We start from the raw sequence: 25,022 nt of genomic DNA on the forward strand, positions 1-25,022 counted from the left end.
TCTATTTAATTTCCTTCGTAGAATATCACAGAAAATGCCTGGGATCGGCAAGATGAATTCACTCTGTGCAGTTTCTTCTGTTCAATCTGATGTGGTTAACTCATTCTGCTCTCTAAAAAGTTGAGATTCTTTTTAGCCTAGTCAATATCCTTTTTCATTTCATAATTTTCTTCTTTGTGCAAAGTAGTTTAGAAGGAAATTGACTCTTCATTTTGTCTACAACATGGTCAAGCGGACATAGGTTGCTTCGTTTTTCCTCTTACCTGTTCACCAAACTGGTGAGTTCTTAAACATTGACTTGAAGGTCGTTTCTTGTTCAAATCATTTTCAATGACTGTTTCAACTTCTTAGATGAAGCACGAGTTAGAAGACTTCTTTTATTTGGAAATTGGAACTGATAAGCACTCTTGAGGTCCATAGTTTAAATGCCTTTGGGGGATAATAATCATTATATTAAATGTTCATACACTAGTTGGAAAGTTTGGAAAACAAACAAGTAGGCCTACACATCTTTGTTGCCTAACTGGAAATCAAGCAAATGGGTATTTTCGTATCTTTTTAAGAACTTTTCAACATGCACGTTGGCATTTGATTTACTCTTCAATACCAGGGCCTGGTTGCATTACATCTTTTTCTAAATGATTCACATTGGCATGTGAATATGCACAGATGTAGCTACTCTATTAACTTCTTGTTCATTATTGTATGTAAAATTCGGCTTGAAAACATTGTAGCTTTATTTCTTACCACATTTTGATTCTGGTAAATCTGCAATGTACGTTGATAGGAAATAGTCGTCAGATAGTACTTATATTATTTCCCAGAGAAGAGCTACAGCTTATACTACTGAATGATTCCTGATGATCTTGTCTTCCACGGATAGCTACACTACTGATAATTGGTCCATGGGCCATGATGATTGATAATTTGATATGATTTCCTCTCAAACTGATTTGAACATTATGAGCCCGAAAAGTTTTTTCAGTTGTTTATGATCAGGAAGTTTAAACAGTTCTGATTCTGATTAGGTTTTATTTGAATTGTTTGGAAGTTGAAGATTTCTTCCACTTGTATCTCGCTCTCTCTCTCTCTCTCTCTCTGCTATTGGTTAATCAGATGTGGAGAGTAAAATAGATGCAGTTTTTGGGGTTGTGGTTGAAAATTTCTAAGTCAGAAGGCTGAAATTTTCTCCCATGATGGCTATTAACTAGGTCAATACAATATTAGGCCACTTACATTGTTAATACGTTTTGGGATTGATTGGTTACTTATGCAGACAAGACCCTTGAGGCCTTGAGCATCTTTTTTTTCTCACTTTGCTATACGTATACAAGCCAAGTTACGTGCAAATTTCGAAAAAATGTGAAAGCTTACTAGCATAATGATCAAATACAAGCAATACCAAAATCAGAAAGAAAAAAAGTTGTTTATATATTCTCTTTGGGGAAGAACATACTGAAACAAAGAAAGAGATGGAGAAACTAATCCACTTTCTGGCACTGAACACCAACCATCTAAAAATAGTAACAAGAAAAAGAAAAAGAAAAAACAGAAGAAAGATTGCTTTCATTTGACTAGGAATGAGGATGCTCTAAGTTACATAAGTATTTACACTCCATGAGAAGGTAAAAACAGAAACTAAAGAATGGAATCACTATGCTTTGTGATTGAATCCATGGTATCCCCTTGAGCCCCTGGACTGGTAAAGATCCAATCTACTCTTGGCCTCCTGTAACAAGGTGTCAAGAGTCTCATCTTGGGTCATATAAGATTGCTTGGATGCCCATTCGAGCACAGTGAGCACCTCAGCCTGGGCAAGTTCTTCACTGTCCGGTACATGGAGTGCAATGTAGCACATGAGAACCAAAGCTGAAATCTGCACCATTTGTTCCCCGAAATACACAAGCTGGATCAAGTGTTTGGCACCTCCAGCGTCTATTATTGCCTTGCAGTGGTCGAGGTGAAGATAATTCTCAGTACAGGCAAACTTTGTGAGGGCAATGGAGGCTTCCCTGGTAACATCGGCTTCTCGTTCATCCAGAAGGCGCACCAATGGGCCAATGATCCTCGTCTCTGTTGCACGAAATGTCCTGGCCAAATTCCCAACTGCTTTCAGGCAGGGGATCAGGAGGTCTGAGTCTGAATCTGCCTTGTCAATGATCTTTAACAATTGATCAATGACAGACTTGCAGGCAGGGGAATTAGGCTTGAATGCTGATCTTCTCAACTCGGCATCTTTCTCTGCCACTCCTGTTATCTCCATCAACGCCATGGCAGAATACTTCTGCACATCTTCTGGGCCCTTTTCCAATAGCACTGCAAAACACAATAGCGCTCTTGATTCTGTAATGCTACGACAAATGGTCGAGTTCCCCTTGGCTAGGTTCCCAAGTGCTCGTGCTGCCATCGCCTTCATACTTGCCTTGGTTGCAGGGTCCTCCAATTCCCTCCCCTTAATGCTTGTTCCTGAATTATGATGGGATAAATGTTGATTCACATTGCTGCTGCTATTGCTCTTGGTATGATTTATTTGAGTCGCGACATTAGCTGTGCCATTAGCCGGTGGTAGAGGAGCCTTAGTCGCTCCTCCTCCTCCCTGCATTGCCATGGTTGTAGCAACCACATTGTGCAATTGACTCGGCTGCCGAGTCCCCAAAGGATGAGGAATCTGCATATAACTCTGCTTCTCCTCATCCTCATTCCCCTTCTTCGGAATATTATTTGCATTCGAATTATTAGTAGCCACAACAACAGCATGAATCGATGTAGCCTTGTTATAGGTCACACTATACTTGCTATGCTCCTGAACTGTCTCGAAAGCAAGATGACTCACAAGCAATCGAATAATGTTGTGCTGCGCAAAGAGATCCTGGCATTTCGGGTAATGCCCTGCCAGCTCCGCCACTGCCCTCGCCACCATCGCCTGAACTTTCATTGGCCCTTCCTTGAGAATCTTCGCAAACACCGAGCACACTCCGGCAATGATCATGTGCTCCACGCTTTCCGGGTCCCTTCCGAGCAACCCGAGAGCCTCGGCAGCGTTCTCTTGGCCTTCAACCTTCCCCTCTTTGATCAATTTCAGCAACGGCCCAACTCCTCCTTCTTCAATAATCAGCTTCCCATATCTATCATTATCCTTGGCTAAAGAAACCAGCGACGCCGCCGCGTCGGACCGGTCTTCGAGAGAACCGGTGTGGAGAATCGCGATCTGCTCCCAAATGAGACCCAGAATGGGCTCGTTGGCCGCGATTGGCGGCAGGCCTAAGTACCCATCTTCGCGGATATCCGCCGGAGCCGAGACTCTGAGCAGCCACGACACGTCGCCGATCGAATTCTCGAGCTGCGACGACATTTTACGGAACTGCGCCGCCGGGATTATGGTGAACACCCGCTTCATTATCCCGTTGGCTCGGCATTTCTGGACTAAAGACAGAGCCTTGTCTAGCACCTGCTCGGTCTCATCGATGATCCGACGCGTGGGGCGCTCGTAGAGGTCGGAACTGGCCCTGGCAGCCTGCCGGAGCAGACCCGCGAGCTTCTCCGTCTTGGATTTGAGCTCCTGGCAGTCCTGCTTCGACGAGCTGGCCTCGTCTGCCGCCTTGGTCACTTGGTCCGCTAGCTGAATCGGCCTTGCCAGGATTTGTTTCACTATGTCCGCCATGGCCGGCACGGCGGACCCAAAATCGGATTTGACTGAAGATCAACAGAACAAAACCCGAAAAAGCAAGATGGGTGTTTCCTGTTTGCTGTTACCCTGTATTTCTGAACCTGTTAAACCCGAGAGAACAAAGAAAACATAAATGTGAGTCAGGGTCTCACAAGGTATTGGACAGAAAGAAGAAGCTTTTTCTCTCTGAGGGGTTTGTTGTTGGGTGTTGGAATAGTCTGAAACTATCTCTCTCTGGAGTGGACGAGTTCTACGAAGAAAGGCGATGACAGGTCAAACGCGTTTTTCTTCGTTTATATAATAGTCACCTCCCCCCAAACCAACCCTTCTTCTTTTCATTTCGTTTTCCCAGCTCTGATTTTCAATATTGTTTTCTAATTAATTTTCTGAAAAAGAGAGGAAGAATAATAAATGGAAATTAGGTAAATAATTCCAGAGGGGAAAATGGAGAATCTGATATCAGGCTGGCGGAGGTGAACTACCAGCCCCACAGGGTCCACGGCAGAGAAGAAGGCTGTTCATGCATAGGAGGAGGGTGTGTACAGTTTTTGGTAGGTGAATTACATTTGGCTACTGTAAATTTCAACTGCTCTCTTCTTAAGAGGGCAATTTTATAAATATCGGAATCTATTGCCTTAATTACGTGGATTTTGGAGTGAATCATGGTAAATCTGGGATTAAGTTTTATAGGATATGCTTTTCTGGTGGGTGTTTTATGGTTTTTTTTTGTTGTTGCTTTTTTTTTTCTTTTTATCTTGAGGGATTAGATGAGATGAAAATACAAAGTACGTGCTCATAATTGTAACTTTTTAAAAGCGTTTACATATGTTTGAAATCTCGAATCTGAATATCATTTCGCTCCTTACTTTTGTATCGTGTGATGACGACATTAAATCTGCAAGAGATTAATCAAAATTAGTTTCTACAAAAACCTACATGATTAAAGACTTTGTTAGGTTTGATCAGAACGCAGTACCCTGCATCAGAAAAAAAATATATATAATATAGTAAAAAAGAATTGAAAGAAATAAACAAATACAAAAACCAGCTTGTCTACAAGCTTTTAGGCTTGGACGAGCCCAACTGGTTGTGGCTTTATTATGCTTGTTCATAACAGTTTATCCATGGACCGGTTTCATCTTCGGCCTAGTTTTGATGGGTCAGCTCGACTCGATTAGTAACGAGTTAAAAAACTTGTGTTTTAAGTGAAAAATGTATGAGATTGACAGCTTCTTTTTTACCCTCGAAATATAAGAAACGAGTAGTCGGTGAAAGTCCCTATGATAAACACCTTCTTCTTCTTCTTCTTTTTTTTTTTTTTTTTTTGAGAATGATTCAATGATTTCAATCTCTTAAAACATTGGCCAACCTGCTTGGCCATAAGTCAGAACTGTTAGTTTGATTGATATATTACCCTCTGCTGCTCAAAATGCATTCTTTTTGAAATTTTATAATTTAGGATGTCTTAAAGGTTTCTCTTTGTAATTTATTTTTTTATAAAGAAAAATTTCTTAAAACACAAAAGATCCATTTCCGACAAACAAAAACATTTTCCAAAAATGGGACACAAATTTTCTGATGAACATGGCTAAGATCTCATGACGCATACTGAAAAAAAATGTTGATGGTTTTGGAGAAATGTAGAATCATCGATGCCTCAATTCAATAATTGTATCACTATGCAATGTTCCAATACTGGATTTTTGGATAAGGAAAAACACAAGTGTGTATGATTGCACCTGACTGCATCATTTGCTTGACCCTTGTCCTACCCTATTTGAAAAAGGCTAAGGCCAGCCTGTCTTATTGGAGGGTCGGGTAAGGCTTCGGCCCTACGGTTTAGGGCGGGGTAGGGCCGAAGGTCCAAATGATGAGGTTTACTAACAATAATAGCTTTATCCATTGGCCATTGCATGACAGCAACTGTGACTGTTGAGAGACCGCAAGAACCTTGTTCTTAAGCCAAGGCCAAGTAGGTTTGCCCCAAAATGCCACATAATATTCTGGCTCATTTCTTAGATTATACTGGATTAACTGATTGTTAACAAGCCACAAAATTGCAGTGAGTTGGAAAATGGGAGTTGAAATGTTGCTGTTATCTTGAACATTATGCTATAACAAAATTACAGTTGGACAACTAGCTACTACCAAATAATTTATATTATGTTCTTTGTCGACTCCATGACTGCATTGGTTTTCAAAGTTTCTTAGTTTGTGAGAAGAAGATTGGCAATCTGGGAGCTGGCAAATTGTAATAAACTAATGTGTATGAAGGTTTTAGGAATCTTGGGTGGGAATTGTGTCTATGATTATGCTCCCTCATTCTTTTTGTATTTCGAAATACTCCTTACTTAGTTGCTTTGGATTGGTGTAAATCTCAGTAGACAATATATAAGAAAATGAGTAGAGAGAGGAGCTGGCAAAACTATTGGTGCTACCCACGAAAACTTTAGTTAATCAACATTTTCTTTGCTGATCCGCTAATGAAAATGGGATTTTCACCTTTTGAAGGGCTCACAAGTCTAAAATGGCCACAGCTCTAGGTCGAGGTTGAATACACTAGAAACATTTTACCCGAAATATGATGATTTCCATTTAAATAAAACAAGAACTTCATTCAAATCAATTGACATTAAGGAAAAGAGAATGAACATGCATGCTTTCCTTTGAAGCAATATGGTACAGTGTTAGGGATGATCGAGAAAGATTCAATTAGGATACTGAAAGGGACTCATGGGCATGCAGTGAAGTCTTTTTCAAACATGAAGAACATATATATATTTGAGAAATATGCAGAACATATAACCCAGAATTTATAAACAAATTCAAAGACGAAATTATTGCCCTTTTTGAGATCAATGGTCCCGAACTTGAATTATTTGATTTCTTGTTTGACAATCGATAATGGTCCATGGATATCATATACATATTCTGCTTATGTTCTTGGGATGCATGATTAGATATATTTGTAGTCCATTTCGTGTCGATTGATCCATTTTTGTTTATGTTTCCGGAAGTGTATGTATTTTCAAATTCAAAAGTAACATAGGTACATGGAGAACAAATTAAGAAGAATAATGTCAAACAAAAATTAAGGGTCTGGCATGGAATTTTAGTACGTAACTATGTACCAAATTACAGCATCGTTTATGATAGATGAATATTAATGACTTGAGATTACAGAGATGCAATGAGATTAATTCCGACGTGAAATTTTGAGACCTGGGGTAAACTGAAAAAACATAGCTCGAGGTGAGATCATATATAGCAAAGCTTCAGATTAACCTCCAAGTCTCCAACCACCTTTAAGGGGAGAACCAGAGAAGAACAGCAAACTACTGATTGTTAATTATGTTTTGAATTTTTCTCAATCATGTTATTGATACAAATGCATGTAAGAGATCTGGAGAGCCTGAGGCGATTACAACCTTCTACAAAGTATAGTGCATGAATCGGTGTATTATATATGCACGCACACACGTTACACATAGGGTGGTGCTAGCTATTCACACAAGTTATTTCGCTCTTCACTCAATGCCGGATTCCTGACTAGGTATGTCGTTCAACCGTTCGACTATTGCCAACCTATCTAGCTAACGTAAATACGTAATCGATGACTCCATGCCAAAATCATGAATAGCATCTTGGACCACGTAATTAGTACCATTTACGTAGAAAGAGCAGAAGAATCTTCAAGCACCATAAGCTGATAAGCAAATAACTGAGTAGCTATTTCAGGATACATACAAATAAGGTACACAGATGACAGATCTAATTATAGATGGGGATTAATAAACTCATCATATACAAGGCACACCGTACACGCGGACAATTATAGCTGCATGCATGCAAACAATGTAGGATGGTTCGTGACTTGGTGGTCCATCTCGCTCCCTCTTAACGACGAAGAATATGGAATCCTAATTCTTTGGTTTCTACCCATCTAGCTAGATAGCTAGGGTAGATATGAACTAATGCAGTAATAGAGAAGATTCAGTTTGTATTATAGACATTTGTGACTATTTCAAGCAATGATTTGGATGCCAGCAAGTTAGCTAAGCAGTGTTCCAGAACCAGAAGTAGTATTGGTTTTCTGAAAACAATGGGAAAATGGAGATGAAAGATGGAGACGGGGAGCGAGTGAGTGATGCAGACAGGAGTTTAGCTAGCTAGCTCTCGTACAGGCACGATGGAAATACATACCACATAAGATTGATTGATCGGTGTGTCTTCCCCTTCGGTTTAGGTCATGATCAAAGTGCCTTTTGTCAACAACTTTGAGGCACTTCGATAATTATCTTGTTAATCTAGCTAGGCATCTAGCTCATCCGCTATTCTCTGTTGATATATGATCGATCACGAGGTCAGAGTGATTAGTAAAAGTATGGGGACATTATTAAGTGATCGAGCTTCACTGTGATTAACTCGATCTGGGTAATATCTCAAAGATACATATACAGAAGATTAGACATGAATAATTACTCATTGCATGAATGACCAAACTCCCCGAATATCGAACGATAAAATTTCAATCATAACGTACGTTGGCCGTGATAAAGAAAGATGAACCCTAATGTAAGAAAAAATACACATCTATATAAGTTTCCAAACAAGCTAGGCTATACTTGGTTTGGGTTTCTTGCTGCTATAAGAAGCTTGGCATGGAGATAGATAGATTTACGGGACCTCATAACTAACTAGATAGCTACTCTTACTCGATCGCATGCCTTCTGGAATATTGGATACTAGGCTAGGCATGACATTCTTCAAAATGTGTCTACTTTAATTTATGTGGTAATCGAGATTCATTCGGGTCGTTCACGAGGATATGGAAATAAAGTTGGACCTCTAAATTAGACTTTGAAAAGTGACTGGTTCATGGTCTTCCCACATTTTGTGTTTGGTTTTTTAAGTGCAATAGTACGTCCAACAGAGACTACTCTGAATACGATATTTGAGTAAATATTTTGCAGCAACTTATAATTTTGATGGCCACAGTATCCTTGCTCGATCAAATAGTCGTCGTAGATGGAGACCCTAATAATGTGATAAGATAATGATATCATCCATGAAATTGGAGTTATTATTGTTATTAAGTAATGGAATTAGGGTTCATAATCCAACATTAAGTAACTCCAATATTAATTCCATAATCCAACTAAATTATGAATTATATATGAATTTCATAATCCAACTACTTACAAATTGACAATGAAAAAATTGGTAGTTACACTTAAAATTAACGTCTTTCATTGTACTCTTAAGACATATATCATAAAATCTTGTAAGAAATATAAACTGTCGTGATAATTTGGTAATATGATGTAATTCATGGAATACGTACGTACGTTAGAATAGTTATTAACTGATATATGTGAATTGTGAAATATATCAGGGGTAAATCATTTATTCACAGATCTTCAAAGATGTCTTTCATGCATATTTCTTTGAGCTTAATTTGATGCTGCTGTCTTTTCTTGAGGAATGGTGTAATCCATAAACACAAAAGAAAAGGATCTAAATGGGGACCAGATTGTGATGTTCTAGCTGAATATGGCGATGCTCTTAATTGGAAGCTCATGCTTTGTTCATATAGAAGTATAGAGACAAGCTTTTCTAATAGCACAGCCCAAGCAATTCCAAAAGCACAGCAAAACTAACAAGAGGTATCTAGCTAGCTAGGAACCAAAATAACATTATTTGTGCTGCAGTTTCTTTAATTTTGCCCTCAAAGATCACATCCATCGTTTTGTTAGCTAGTACAAAGTCGATCTGGGTCCCCAGATTTTTAGGGCATATCCTTATGTGGAGAGGTACGTACGATTGAGTTTCCCGGAAGCAACCTCATTGTTGGGTTGAGTTGGGGATGTCGAAGACGATCGGATACTAGCTTGTCTGTAAAACAAGAAAAAGAAATGAGTATCAAATCAAAAGGATTCTGTCGATTATCTAAGAAGCTAGCACACAGAACATCATCGATGGAGATGGAGATCCATCATCAGCACACGAACATTTATCTATACCTACGTACGTACAGATTCCCATTTTTGAACGGTTAAAATGCAGAAATGACATCGCATCGTGGATCTCACAGTTAGAGAAAATAGAACAAAGAGCCTCGATCACACAATCTAGCTAGCCTTGTCTGCATATCTACGTAATCTAAGGCCATCAATCAAATGCAAGAACTATTGGCTATGGAAGAGAGCAAAATCTTCTCCTAACTCTCCATCATCTAATGTCGGACTGTCGGACATCACATAACTACGATTATCTTAGTTGCAGGCACAGATCAAATTGTAAAAAGATATTAACTGATCACAGTTAGTAAGACTCTCTCTCTCTCTCTCTCTCTCTCTCTCTCTCTCTCTCTCTCTCTCTCTCTCTATTATATGTGTGTGTGTGTGTGTGTGTGTGTGTCGGCGTTTGTTTTATCGGAAGGGATGCAACGTAGTGCAGACAAAGCCAGGTGCTGAAGACAAGGACTAGTTTCCATGAAACTGCGTCGATGACCAGAACGAATTGTCAGCAAGTAAATCAATGCAGTCGACCCTGCCGGTGCTGCATGATACAGATATCGATCGTTTTCTACCAGAAGGATCCTAATTCATCCGCTGCACACTTACTGTAGTTTGTACTTTGAACTAACGCATTCGGTCCGGCCAGTTCATGCTACGTACTGGAGAAGGGAGATCGAGCCCGACCATGCCAGATCAATATAACGGAAACAAATCGATCAGAACGATTTACAACATGCTTACATGCATATGATATCATCTGGCATGGCTACGTACAGTCAGTCGTTGCACAGAATACCATGCTCCATGAAATCGTGTATTTCTGATCGGAGGGTGCGTATATATATAGGACCACCTTTGTTTTTACTCATAATACAAGCATGTCCATACAAGTTTTCAACTGGCGTAGGGTTATAGAATTGGCCCGATATACCTAACTTCATGGCTCCTGAATGTGATCCATCCTTATTGCTTGGTCCTCCTGGGAGAAACCCGTGTGGTTTGCAGATCATGCTAACTACGGTTTGGACGCAGCTGCGAGCTAGCTATACTAGTATATGTAAAAATGGATTCTTTAATTCTATACACTCCAATTTTAAGGATCCCCGGCCTCAATAGAATGACCCTAACATTAGAAAAGTGATCATATAATTGTATATAAGACGTAAATTCTGATGTGGAAACGAAAATTAGCATTAGAAAGGTGATTAGTGTAAGAACGCATAACCGTATTAGCAAAACTAGTGTTGATTCCTGACTCCTAATCAAGTGTGTGATTCACTGATATAATGTAGTTTTAAAACAAAGTCTGCGATGGATGTGAAATATATAATCCTATTTAACATTAGCCACGCACATTTTTACACAACAGAATTGCAATTATCTGGCTTCGATTCAGACTAAAATTCTCCCCTGAAAATAGACTGGGAAAATAGTGAGTTTTAAAAAACAATGTGCCCATTAACAGTACTACTGCATGCATGATACAATTTCTGGACCATCGGAGATTCTTCTGAGATTTTAATCTTGTCAAGATGTGTTCTTACCTGGCTTTTTGTATCTCTCTTTTCTGTTTTAGCTTGCACTAGATGCTTCCTTCACAGTAAGATCTATCTCTGTATCTGATATCTTATCAGTTATCCCACAGAAATAATTTTCTTGTCTTCAACTCTTCAATCTTCATATCCATGAATTATTAATCTTCAGAACAAAACTGAAACATTAACCCAATTATTCAGGTGAGAAGATCTCAAATTGTCGAACTGAAAGCAGGATAAAATCTTCATACTCTTTCATTGCATCATCACACCTTTGGTAGCTAGTTTTAACTGTTACATTTTTGTAGCATAGCATGAATCATATATAGACGGAGGCGCATATCTCTACGTTCTTTGTTTGAGATGGCTTATTAGTTATTACAGAAGCAAACAGTGTCGACGTCAATCTCCTGTGACTCCAATAATTCCTCGCTAGCTTTTAAATGAGTGATGGAAATCAATTTGAACTTGATCAAACGTGAAAAGTGACAGAGGAAGGGACGCTGTCTCACTCTCACCTTACCTTTATTAACCAAATAAGACATATTGCAGGCCACATTTTTCAGGCAACAATTGCCTTTGTCGATCTGTTGAAAACAGCTTCATATCCATGCTCGTGGATTACATTTATGTATTCAATAATGCAAGAAGATACACATAATGACATAATGTTTCTGTATGCTGAAAGAGAAATAAATTAATAAATTAACAGTAGTTCTTGTAATAACTAGACACTTCTATTGCTGGATGTTGTTTGTATCGAAAGTCGAAACCTCCCATCGGACTGATCTGCTCCATCAGTTCAACAGATTCTCACATAAAACCCCCAGATGCAACTATTCTGGAAGAAGGATCGATCTTGATTGATGTTACAAGAGATTGGTTTCCGGTCATAAGCCCTAACCATGCATTGGTTTTGATTGCCAAGCAAAACATGAAATGATCCGTGCATCAGTGCCAATTGAGATTCATACTTCACTCAGAAGTACTCTCTCATTCAATGTGTGTCTGGTCGAATCGGTTAGGTAAATTGTCTTTGGATATGTATGGGTGCCAAAGAAACTAGCTAGCTACCTTATTCAAAAGTATTAGCTGGAGTTATCATCTGCTATACGAACTTTCCTACTAAGTTGGCTAAATCTCCAAACTAGCTTGTCAAGATCAACTTTCAAGATCAGCAGATGGCGCTTTCATTCCATAAACTTACAAAGAGAATTAAAGAGACTTAAAACGTGAATATTGCAATTGGTAAGAACTCATAACATCAAAGTATGAACGAATTTGAACTTATATGTTTGTTTGAGTTTGTTCTTTTTCCTCTTTTGCTTTTAGCTAGTGAGCTGTTTTTTTCAATTCCGTTCAATTTCATTCTCAGAAAAACAAAGTCGATCCCACATCAACTTTTTAAGTTCATTCCTGATTTGCTTGCCAGCTTAGGGTCATTTTTATCCATATATTTCAGATTCATAGAATCGATCATAGTGATCAAGTACTATTAATGTAAGTCCAAATCAGTGTTCTTTTTGGTTATTCAGAATTGGACATTAGTTTTACTGACATTGACAGTATAACTAATTAAGATTTCGTGGAGCTCCTGTGGCTGTCAAGCCTATAAAGATTATGCATAGTTATATATAGTGATTGAGTACACCTCAAGTCACCCCAAATTTGGCTAGCTTGCATCGGAAAAATCTTATGTGTACAATCTCCTTCCACGGTGAGAACTCATCAGAACAACTTAGGCTCCATGTAGAGCCACCCTCCTCCATATCATATAAAATGAAAAAGAAACATGAAAGTTCAAGACTATAAACTAACTATTGTTCATCAAATAATTTGAAGCTTGCTATTTTGTCAATCAGAGAATCATCATGCTCTACGAATGATGGGATTATTGTACAATACAAAATTTTTGAGAAAAAATCGATAAGAGAAATAAGGGGGAAGGCCTCTTATGAAAACCCTAAACCTAAGGGGAGGGCGGAGATTTGGGCCTGTATGAAGACATCCTTTCTTAACACAATTTGGGCTTTTACTGATCCAATTTCGTTCCCTCCCTTTTTCCAATCCATCGACTCCTTCACGAAGCGGGAAATCCAGGTTGTCTCCTCCTCCGATTCCGCCGCCACCGGTGAGAGGCCGAGGAGAAAAATAAGGTTTAATTGGTAAATAATGCAGGGCTACATATTGTCTAAAATCAACAGTACGTGATCGATCAATAATTCCACTCATATATACACTCAAAGTCTCAAACACATGCAGATCGAGGAGGAAAGTTGATGGTTCCCAAAACTTTCAACATGGGGGTTCTAATATTCTTGTTGAAGTTAACCATTTCGATAATATTGTCCATTGAAATATTCCACAGTCTACGTCAGAAGAGCTGGAACGTTGTGGCAAACACATCCAGTAATACCGATTATCGAAGAAGTAAGAAAAAACTTCTGTAGCTCTGGTGGCCATGGATAATGACTCCATCACAACTACTTCACAAGACTAATCTCAATCTTAGTCTCCAGTCCACCGACACTGTCAATTTGTTTCCCAAGACTGTAACCTTAGCTAGCTTGGCGAAGAAGTCAAATTAGGGCACCTATGAATTCGAATCATAAATATGTTTCAAATATCTGGGTCGATCTTTTATAGTATTTGTAATATGAAGTTTAATCAAAATCAATCTCTAATTAATCAATTAGTTTACTGTGTGCATGTATATCTAAAAACACGATCGACTTCATTAGAAAACATGAGAAAAATAGGATCGATGATATGCTTTTAAATAGTTTCTCCCCTACATATCTATAACATCTCCATATATTGTAAAGATTTCCCAATTTTGTATCTCAGTCTGTGGTAATATTTGTATAGAAAGCAAAAGCTATATATAGAGCTAGCTTGAACTTCTATCTTATGGGGTAACATTTTTTCCATTCACTAAATTTTGTACACCAATTAACTAAGACAGTATTTGAGTTACAAAAAGTATATGTAGAGTTACTGATATATTGTCATAGGTTCTTATAAACCTTTGATGGAAGTTTATATATGCAGGCCTCATATACTGTAACCCTTGTACATCTCATATGATTTAGCTATGAATGAATGGAATCTGCATCCTGCATTATGTAATGATTTTCAGTTTTTGGCTCTATGTAGGTCTGGGATGTGTAAGGAATCTACATATACATAATTGGACCAATCATAAGAGTACTTAAATGATTTTAGGTAATCACTAAATATATTTAAACTATCTAATTTGGGTACTTAAGTAGAGACCTTAATATATTACAATTATTTGGAAGCGGATATTTGTAAGTTCAAACACGTAGAATACAGAAATACAATCAATTCATCAAAGTCATACTTCATGAGAAACCCCTTGATCGAGGAGGCCGGCATCCATCTTGGACTAAATAGTGAAACTGAGAAAGCTTTCAAGATCAGAATTTGCAAAGCTGCTAATCAAGTCTATGGTCTTTAACTCTATCGATACAAGATTGAGATATAATTATGTTAGGGTCTGAGTAATATGCACGCCATGCAGACCTAGAACCCAACGTATTTGACGTGCTTAATTACTTGATTAGAAACGTGCTTGGTTTTTTAAAGGGGTTTAGAACACAGCCTAGCCTAGTTGGAAGCTTGATCCGCCTCAGGACCGGTTTAGAAATATGGTTAATTAGTCCACAGGAAGAAGATCGGGAAAAAACTAGTTAACCAGTTACGAACGACAACCCCTAGATCTCCAGATGTGAATAACAGAATAGCAGGAACAAGTCTACAGTTTTTCCGTAATCATAGAACTAATAGAATAGTGGTAAAGTTGAGGAATGAGGTATGTGAGGACGTATCTAAACGTATTCTCTCTCTTTTTTTTTTGTATTTGTCGAATTAAGTAAACATTGAATTCTGCTAAACTAATCATAATTAGTCTCATAGGTCATCGTACAGTGATTATAGTCACTTAATCGTAAGGGGAAGATTATGTGTGATCCTACGTTTCTACTTTCTAGTGCCCGTTATCATTTTCTAAAGTCTCATTGTTGGTCCATCAAGTATCTATGCTTCTAATCTCTTTAGCGAAGGTTTGTCAAACATGAAAAAAATATAAATCTCTTGAAGAAGAACTGTCTGTGCGTAGACGGCGAACTCCGGCATTGCACATATATCATAATTAGACATAAATGTAAGGTAAACAAGGATCATTCTCGTTGTTATTGGAGTTTGACGAGTACATTATAATGAGTAAACACGTACATAAAAGGCCGTATTAAAATTAACAAAGCCGTATTAAAATTAACACCGAACATAATTTATCATCAGAAAGACACCTTATTTGATCCTCAGACAATATTAAAGTAAAACCAATAACGGAGTTGTCGAGAGTTACATTACCAAGGGAATCCAAAAATTCTAAACCCTAGCTAGTCTAGGAACATCTTCTTCTTCGTCATATCACCATCAACCAAGATAAAAACAAGTACATCACATTGGAATTTAGCACCAGTTTCTTTGCTCATTTCTAAAGGTATAACTAGTATGAGCAACTTTTGACGCCCCCCCCCTCTCTCTTAAAGTAAACGCAGTAAAACATTGCGAGATTGTGGGAATATTGGCTTTTGAGGTTAAAAGGTACTCGTTCTACACAAAAACTTCTTCTTCTTCGTCTTCCACTAGCTAGCTAATTAGTGGATGCCAGATCCCGCTTTAATCTCATTTTACGGCCGTAAAATTTGTAGTGGTGCTCAATTATCGAATGCGACACCATAATTGATGTGTTGTTTGTGATTGGCGTAGTCGGCAATTTTTTCTTTTGAGTCTGATCTGCTGACTTGTCGTCTTCTAGTTTTCCACTATTTTTACAATGGAATAAGAACATGGTGGCATCGAGTGGTGACTGTTTTTTCTAGTTATTGGCAGCTAGCTATTGGAAAAAAGTATCAAATTTACCCAATTGCTGATTGCTCTCCCAAGTTGATCTCACTATAGTCTCGATACTAGATCACAATTGACAATTGTGTAGACGGTGCTTGTTGCCAATTTGGAGATTTTGCTAATGCCATCCGACAAAGAAGATCTCAAGAAGAGAAAAAATTTTGTATGGAAAATGGAAGAATAAAAGCTATAAAGTGTTTCATAGTACTGTAGGAAGTTTTGCAAACATGAATAGTGATGAGGTTTTCCTTTAAGGGAAATTATTATTTGTACCTGAACACGTGGTGTTCGCGTAAAAATATCTTAAGTTATTGAAAAGTTACATTGTACATGTATTGAATCTGAATAGAGTTGATATCAATCATGTAACCTTACCATCGTTCTATAACATACTACCAAATTCTGATTAAATGAATTATGAACATTTTCCTGTTAAGAGAAAGCTTTCGAGATAGAGTTGTAATCAAAGAATTGAAACAAGATGGACTTAGAACTCAAAATGATGACACACCAAAGCCAACCAATATCCACTGCCGTTCATCATGATCTTAAATGCCACCAAAGACATAGCTTAAAGATAGGATTCTTTGCTTGTTTCACAAGTCAGCATCACAATGTTACACCTTGGCCAGATTGGATAAGGCATTTCCTTAAGCTTAACCCAAAGTCCCAAACACAGCTATTTGACCCTAGCTAGTCCGACCCGAACCGAAAACCCGAACTCCCTTAATTAAACCTATAAAACCGAACACCTCTCCCTCGTTCTCGCTCTCCTCTCTCAAACTTCTCACACAAAGCCAAAAACCATGCTCTCTGCTTCTTCTTCCACCACCTCCACAATCTTCACCGCTCCCCTCTTCTCCGCCACGCCCTCGCCCAAGTCCCTGCCACGTGTCCGCTTCCACCCCCCTCGAGCCTTCTCCTCCGCCGCCTGCGCTTCCGACCAGACCGCCACGGCCTCGTATCTCGTCTCTGCTCCTCATCATCCGACCTCGCTCTACGACATCCTCGGCATCCCCGCCTCCTCCACGTGTCACGAGATCAAGACTGCATACCGGCGACTGGCAAGAGTCTGCCACCCCGACGTGGCGGCGGAGGACTCGTCGGCCGACGAGTTCATGAAGATCCACGACGCCTACTCCACGCTGTCCGACCCCGAAAAGCGCGCCGAGTACGACCAGAAGACGTTCCGGCGGATCAGGCCGTTGTCGTCGGATTACTCCAGGTACTTCACCGGCCGGAATTGGGAGACCGATCAGTGCTGGTAGCGGAGTTGACTCACCTGGCCGGTAACGTAACGTAGCGAATATTCGTATCTACTGCTAATCAAAAGTTTTGTAAATATCTAAGAACTGCAATCAGAGCCGTTGAATATTTTGATCTTGATGGTCTCGGTGTTGCCGGAGATGTTTGTGGTGATCATACACTAGGAGTGGCGCCAATATTCCAAAAAAAAAAGAAAAAAAAAGAAAGAAAAAAAGAAGAGAGAGAGAGAGAGAGAAGGAAATTGTGTATTACTGTAATTTAGTTAGGGAGGCAACACTATTTTTTCCTGGGAAATTCAGGTTTCTTGTGATATATTCTGATGATTATAATATAATAGATAGATGTGATATATGGAGCTCAATATATATCTTTGATGTTAAATTTCTGGGCTTCTGAATTGTATCAAGGTTTTCATGTGTTCTTTTTTGTTTGCTCGGATTCATTTCTCACTGAATTTATGAGATTTGTTTCGAGCCAATTTTTTAGAGTTTAAAAGAGTACAACTACTACTAGCCATGTTTGGCTGCCGGACTTCGATTTAATATCCAAATAGGTGCCGGACCGTAACGGATGTTTACTATATGCGTGGATGAGATTTTGATTCAATAACCGAATAGGCCAGGTATCGGATGATAACGGATACTAATTTTACGCTCTATGTATAGTTATCGGTTTTCTTCCGTTAGAGCATCTCCAACAGCTTCCCTAAAATTTCTCTAAAATGGGAAAGCAAAAGTTAAATTCTCCAAAAAAATTATGATCAAAATCCAGCAGCTTCTCCATTTTGGAGATTTCGGTATTTAATACAACAATAAAATATAATATATCATCATGAATTATAACAAAAAAACATTATATATTTCATTGTAACAATAAACTACCCAATCAAATATTTTATTGTTGTTTTAAATTTGTTGGAGTACGTGAAGAATTTAATTTTGGGGAAGGAAGGCTTTGCTGCAAATTTGGGGAATGAAGACTTCTTTTTCTTCTTCATCCCCATTTTGGGGAATGGGATGAGGAAGCTGTTGGACCTAAAAAGAGCTCTATATTCCCTAAAATTGAAAAGTTCAAGAAAATGGGGAAGCTGTTGGAGATGCTCTTATTATTTTTCTAAGAGGAAAGAAACCGAAAGATTGATGGTGACTTGTGATATCTAGTAACGGTCAATACTAGAATTGTGCGTTATAACTATCAATTTTTTTGTTATATTTTGTTTTTAGGAGAAATGAACTAAATGGAAAGAAGCTTATATATTATGAGTAAACTGTAAATATAGTATTGAAATTCAATTGAGAATAAGAATATTTGAGCTGAGCGGTATTGATCATATTAGGAAGTACTACCGGATCAAACTTATGGTGCGATGTATTACCACCACCACCTCCCTAGCTCGTACTGAAAATGGTATGAAAAAAATGTTCTTCCGACCTCACTAGACCCCATTGGAGTTACAAGTTCATTGTTCAAGTCATCTTATTCAAAACTGCTGGTGGTTGAATGTTGAAGTTTACAAGCACTATCCACCTAAGAGTTGTGGATCGATACACTCCATTATACTCCTCTTTATTAATCCCAACAATGTGTGATGCTCACCATTTTTGTGACATTGCCAGCAGTGTACAGAATCTTCTATCTGAAAACAGTGGATAAGATCATAAGATGGACAAACCAAAAGAAAAATATTTCCAACAACAGGAAAATGGATACAATGGTTTTATAATCATATCTTATGTAACCCTAGAAATATGAAACTAACCAAATAGATGGCATGGGTGAAAGGCTCAAATATGTATAATTCATATATTGAAGTCCATTTTAATGTTCACTTAATTAGCCTGTAACCTTCACAGCATTATATTCCATGATTTCTTGGCCAAGATGAAGACAAACAGAAGAGTGTAGCTTAAGAATCATAATTTTGTTAGTTACAGGATTAATTTTCCAATCAATTTCATCATGCCTTGATTTGGCCATATAAACCAACATTGAATCAATGCAATTTACAAAAAGAGAGTCCAAATCCATTTTGATTCAAGATACAATGATATTGGAAAGGGACCCAAGAAGTGATATGGAACCACTAGCTAGTTTAGATCTTTTCATGGGCAGGAAAGCTACATTAGAACTGAGGAGCTCCTCCCATTTCAATTTGGGAATAGAAGAAGTTTGAGGCATTCCCCCATTCTCAGCTTCACTTTGGATATTATTCATGAAACTATTAATCATTGAGGTCACAAATAAAATAATATAGGATGCATGTGCAGTGTTGGTAGCTTTTTGAGCAAGCAAGAGCCAGCTGATAAAAAAGTCCACTAATCTATGAGTAGAGCAAAATAACCAATTTTTTGTCTCCTTGATTATTCCTAATGCCTTCTGTTTGCTCAACTTCTCCATTCCTTTTGAAAAAGCTCCAGTGTTATTGTGGGTTACTTATCATTTTTGTAAATACCACTCATGTTCACCTGATCAGTTATAAATTAAAAGATCTATGATCAGTTACCGTTAGATCTAAATCTATGAGTTAAAAACAAAACAACTTAACTTTAAAATAATACTCCCCACCATTGAATTTACATACAAGTATGATTAACCATGATTTCCTTGATCAGTTGGTCGGTAACTAATTAGATGAACGCTAATAACAGATTAACAAAAATCTATTTATTACATCAATAATTAAGACCTATTGTAAACATAAATATAAATATCTCCGCTTCCAAATTATTCTCATTCTCTTGTGGTACAACAAACCAATAATGAGTTCATACTGCTATCCTAGTTTATGATGAATAATAGGGTTAGATCTGCATGATTGACAGATACTTAAGATTATTCGATTATCACTATCCAATTATCCAAACATATCCATCTTCTCGGAAGCAAAGCTGAAGACAAATTGAGTATATTGCCTAAACCCCAAGTACCATCATTTTGAGAAGGACAGGTTATTTCAAGTGGCATAAGATGACTTTGTGATTCAACTTTCGCATGTTCTTATTGGAGTTGTGCTACACAAAACCTCCTCAAGAGTCTGTGATAATGATGTGAAACATATCTATAATTTAACCAAAGGTTTATCTTATTGATGGTGTTGCTGATGTGTTTGACATTATCTTATACAAGTTTTAGTTAACCAAAATTTGTGCTCGATAACGATGACTGCACTTAATTATCAACCTTGTTAATTAACCCCCGACATTTTGAATGGATGAAGTTTAGTCACCCATCTCTTATTTTTTATAATAGAGCTTAGATATCAGTCGTGACTATTCGTTCATGATTTGTTTAAAGCCATTTGATCTTTCTGGTTTATAATTGGTTGTGCTGCTTGCATCACAGTTCTGATATTCATGCTCAAGTTACGTATGAGCAAAAGAAATAAATATACTACTAATAATGTGGAAATTTGTTGCTTCAGTGATGGAGAGGGCAACTCGTAGCTGCGGTGAGTAGATTTCCTCGACAGAAGAAATGAATAACGTTATACAATAGGAGCTTATGCATGAGGTTCTTCTCTGTCATGCGTCTGTCTCTCTCGTCACGAATGATGGTGGAGAAGAGAAACCGGTGCCCCATACTTCCATTTCCTGAGAACAAGTTGGTACAAAGTTTCTAGAACACCAAGAGGGGGGCACCAATCCAGCAGCTGGAAGAGTAGGCGACACAGGAAGATAGTAGCTTGACCTCAATTAGCCATTGCTTCGCATCACTGAATCACCATCATCCTTTGTTCGGCTTGTTGTTTCGAGGTTTTGAAGCGGCCCATTTGAAATAATTACAATTGGCTTCAGGATTTGATGCAGGTCCCTGCAAGAACAAAACATATGCAACTAGTTAGTTAGTTCATCCCCCCTTGCCTTCTGCACTTGCATCACTGTTGTCTGTTGAGTGGACAATTGGACGTGTTACATAATACTCCAAGGACTTTCTTTTAATAATCTATAAACTTACTCAATCAAGCAACTTAGTTTGAGTACATATACTTCACAGAATGGAAACATTTGTAAATTGCCACCATTATTTGAGTTTATGAGAAGTACCTCAGCACGTGCGCAAACATAAAATCTGCGACCAAAATTAGGACCTTGTTTCTTCACAACCCGAGCAACACAAGGTTCTTTATGACCCTTGCAAAGTGGTATGCTATTCTGCATGACTTGATGTAACCTTTGCCACTCCAGTAAAGCTAAACTATTCTTCTCTTTCTTTGAACTGGCAATGAGTTCATCTTGATTCCCATCCCGAATTGATGCACTAGAGTGCAATTCACACTGCTCTAGATTACCGTTTTGATTCTCTGGAATGGAAGTTTCATTTGGCAGATGATGAGATTCTAAAATATCTATCTGAGTTGGTGGAACATCAATCCCACTGTTTGCACTGTTGCTCTTGCTAGGGATTGAGCTTTTCTGGAAAAATGATCTCAATGAGAGTTGGGACAGTTGACTGCCTTTTGCTTTTTTCTTGGTTTCATTTCCTGGCATTGTTTTGGTAGGCTCACTACATGAGGTAACCAAGGTGTTACAAGCAGCCTCATTAGCAAAACTGCTGGAACTCTCGATTGTTCTTGAACCGAGAACTTCAAATTCTTGGCTTGAAGAAGAACAGGGTGTACCACATTGGTCAGGCGAGCTTGCCTCTGTCTCACTGCAACTCTCTTGATGTCCGTCCACTTGTTCAGCAACTTTCCTCTTCATTAACATTGAAACTGCACAGGACTAAGGGCTCAGTCAGCTCGGAATAGGCATATAGAAGCAGTTTCAGGGTCAATAGTAAAATTAAGTTGACAAATCATTCAAGAGAGTACATAGCATTTTTATGGGCGAAGTCATAACAATCCACATTTTTTTTTCCGACACTTGTAACTTATATTATTTAAACCTTTATTATCAAAAGAATACTCAACTTTATAGAGCTTATCTATCAAATGAACATTGAACTCCTAATGTAATCCCACTAGAAGTAAACTGTATGTAGGAGATGTTAAGGTGTTCTGTACAACAAATGCTCAATTGAATTGAAAAGCATTGTTAATATAAACGGAGTCTGTATGTCTCTATAGTAGATAAAACAGAGAGCCCTACTTTGCTTTCTTTGATTATAAAGTGCCCCATAAAGGGTTTGTCCATTGTTGCATAAATCACAGTCACAAAAGACACTATTCGATAGGACATATCATCACAAAGCAATGGTATTCAACAAAAGGAGAGAATACTTTCATACCAAGGGTTTGCTGGAGACCACGAACCATTGGAATGTATCTAGCAGATAAACGTGGGGTACTATGTTGGCAGATACTAGGCATTTCCAGTAGACTTGTGTAAACAGGTGCATGATCTGAGCCTTCAAGTTTGATGGTCCTCTGCCCTCCCTTCCACCTGAGGGTAGAAAGAGGTTATAGTAAAACCCTAAACCACAGACGCACATGCTTTACCTCATATGTACATGCATGTATTTAGAGGTTAAAGTAAAATCGTAACCCACAGAAAGTCACGAACACATGCTTTACGTCATACGTATATGCATGTATTGAGATATAAATCATATAATGAAGTGATAAACAGTTGGATAGCCAAATGAGCATACACACTCAAGCAAGCAAAATTTAAGAAACAGAAACAGAAATAAAGGATGCATGTGCATGCACAGAGGTGGAAACACACAAAGCAAAACTTAACTCCTGAAATGACATGCAATAATCGATAACACTTCACATGTATCTCATACCTCAGTGAATTTCCTGGTTTCCACCGTTTATACTGTGTCAATATGTCACACTCCTTGACGTGGCAAGCTACAAAGTTATGGTTTTGAAGGTCCTGCTCTTGGTGCAAACATAAACCAGCACAAAGAATGTGATCAATTCTGGAGCCATAATTAAATTCTTCAGCACCACTACTTTGTGACCAGCATGTGTATGCTTCTCTTCTGCAGACAAACACATAACAGACAGACATGTCAAGTGACTATGGACGGTTCACACTGATAATAACCTGTGTATGTAATTATACCGAACATCTTCAATATGCTAAACCAGCTAAATTTGATTGTTAAAATTCCAAGTTCAGAAGTATGCATGGATATGACTACATGGGTAGTTCAATGAAAAAAATAACAAGAGTTTCACTAGAGTAAGAGCTTAATACCTATCAGGATGTTTTGATCTGAAAACATCAAAGAAAGAGCCTCTATTTTCCACCAACATGGATCTAAACCATCTTCTGAATCTACAAAGTAGATTTCAAGAAATTAGGTACTGATCTTCACTTATAAATCACTACATTTTGAATATCCACATCACCACTAGATAGAGATAAAGGAAGCTTCTTACTGATTGTTCTCGAATTCTGGTTCTGCTTCACAACGATCTAAACAAGTGGGTGCAATGTTCAGATCACCAACAACAATTATCCTCCTCCCCTGACGCAGGAGAGACTCCCATCTTTTCTACAACAAAAATCACCAATATCAGTATAAAACACACACCAAAAAGACGATATTCTTGAGTTCAATCGAAGAAAACTCTAAACTAGGCTCTCTTATCGCATACATACTGATCATATGATGAAATCCATAACTGCACAAATGCAAGAAAAAAAGAGAGGCTCAATTCAATTACCTGTAACATCTTATAAAACTTGAGCTTAAACTCAATCCTTTCCGTATCGTCACCTCCAGCTCTTGGTCCATACAAATTGAACAGAACTAGCCAATACATTCACCACAAAATTCAGCAACATTTCCATGATATGAACGCATTAAAGACTCGAACTTTAAATTTCCAAAGCTATGCAAAAATGTACACCTAACAGAAAATCATACCAAAATGATGATGATCAGTAACAACACACCGTCCCTCTCCATCAACCTGAAGCATCTCCTCATTCGAAAACTCCTCAAGCCCTTCCGCCACCGCCGCCACCTCTCCGAGCAAACCGCTGAACCCTTCCTCCGCCGACACCGGCAGCGCCACCTCATCACTGTTGAACGCCGACTTCACTCGGCAAAACGTAGCCACACCTTCACATTCGAAATCAATCACTCAAAAACAGAAACGAGAAAGCCCTGAAATTCGAGGAGAAATTGACACCGAAACTCACCGGAATATCCAGCGCGGCCTCGTTCGGAGGTCCTGGTGCAGGAGAAGAACGACTCGTAGCCCTCCGCCATTACCAAATCGGCGGTCAATTCCTGCCGTCGCAGCTTAGTTTCCTGGAAGCAGATGACGTCAGCGTCCAAGGAATTCAGCAATTTGAGAAGAGAGCCGAACTGTGCGATTCGCGGCCTCAGGCCGTTGACGTTGTACGTCACTATCTTCATCGTCGTCTTCTTCTTGTTCAGTCCATCAGAAACCCTCAATTGCAGAAATTTGGAGGTAAAAACCAACCCAGTTACCGGGTAAAACGACGTCGTAGTGGTGAAACGTGGAGCTTTATGATTGGCTGTCGCGGGGGTGACGTCAGAAGCTCTTCAATGGTGCTTTCTTTCTCAAAAGCACGTTTTTTAAAATCCAAAAATTCCAAATCCAAATTCGCAGTGGAATCCATGTCTCTGCATTTTGTGTAAAGCTGTGTTGGTATGCTTGTGCTTCTGGGT

General features: G+C 38.5%; 3 protein-coding genes across 4 annotated transcripts; 1 reads left to right on the forward strand and 2 right to left on the reverse strand.

Moving 5' to 3' along the window:
- Positions 1–1,407: 1,407 nt before the first annotated feature.
- LOC101298540 lies at positions 1,408–3,934 on the reverse strand. The gene has a single exon (XM_004287760.1). It carries the CDS (start codon positions 3,659–3,661, stop codon positions 1,655–1,657), a length of 2,007 nt encoding a protein of 668 aa, XP_004287808.1. The 5' UTR covers positions 3,662–3,934; the 3' UTR covers positions 1,408–1,654.
- A 12,990-nt stretch (positions 3,935–16,924) lies between these two features.
- On the forward strand, positions 16,925–17,718 carry LOC101298826 (chaperone protein dnaJ 11, chloroplastic-like). The gene has a single exon (XM_004287761.1). The coding sequence runs from the start codon at positions 16,964–16,966 to the stop codon at positions 17,423–17,425; it is 462 nt and encodes a 153-aa protein (XP_004287809.1). The 5' UTR covers positions 16,925–16,963; the 3' UTR covers positions 17,426–17,718.
- A 3,061-nt stretch (positions 17,719–20,779) lies between these two features.
- Positions 20,780–24,755, reverse strand: LOC101299414 (DNA-(apurinic or apyrimidinic site) lyase 2-like). 2 transcript variants are annotated; one of them, XM_004287764.1, is made up of 9 exons: positions 24,527–24,755; positions 24,249–24,446; positions 24,046–24,131; positions 23,758–23,873; positions 23,573–23,653; positions 23,154–23,354; positions 22,650–22,804; positions 21,467–22,134; positions 20,780–21,233 (listed from the first exon to the last, which is right to left on the reverse strand). In XM_004287764.1, the coding sequence occupies exons 1-9, from the start codon at positions 24,744–24,746 to the stop codon at positions 21,147–21,149; spliced, it is 1,812 nt and encodes a 603-aa protein (XP_004287812.1). In that variant the 5' UTR covers positions 24,747–24,755; the 3' UTR covers positions 20,780–21,146. The 2 variants fall into 2 exon arrangements, with proteins under 2 accessions (XP_004287812.1, XP_004287811.1); XM_004287763.1 differs by having other exon boundaries at positions 21,014–22,134.
- Between the last annotated feature and the right edge of the window lie 267 nt (positions 24,756–25,022).

The sequence above is a fragment of the Fragaria vesca genome, linkage group LG1 (assembly GCF_000184155.1).
Source record: "Fragaria vesca subsp. vesca linkage group LG1, FraVesHawaii_1.0, whole genome shotgun sequence".
Classification (NCBI taxonomy): domain Eukaryota; kingdom Viridiplantae; phylum Streptophyta; class Magnoliopsida; order Rosales; family Rosaceae; genus Fragaria; species Fragaria vesca.

What these genes read in the sequence shown, in the direction of transcription:
- LOC101298540 (XM_004287760.1), bottom strand. Translation starts at nt 3,661, where the DNA reads ATGGCGGACATAGTGAAACAAATCCTGGCAAGGCCGATTCAGCTAGCG.
- LOC101299414 (XM_004287763.1), bottom strand. Translation starts at nt 24,746, where the DNA reads ATGAAGATAGTGACGTACAACGTCAACGGCCTGAGGCCGCGAATCGCA. An exon ending in CCAGAATTCGAGAACAATCA is followed by an intron (nt 23,654 to 23,757) that starts GTAAGAAGCTTC and finishes TCTACTTTGTAG; the next exon opens with ATTCAGAAGATGGTTTAGAT. An exon ending in AAACCAGGAAATTCACTGAG is followed by an intron (nt 22,805 to 23,153) that starts GTATGAGATACA and finishes TTCTACCCTCAG; the next exon opens with GTGGAAGGGAGGGCAGAGGA.
- LOC101298826 (XM_004287761.1), top strand. Translation starts at nt 16,964, where the DNA reads ATGCTCTCTGCTTCTTCTTCCACCACCTCCACAATCTTCACCGCTCCC.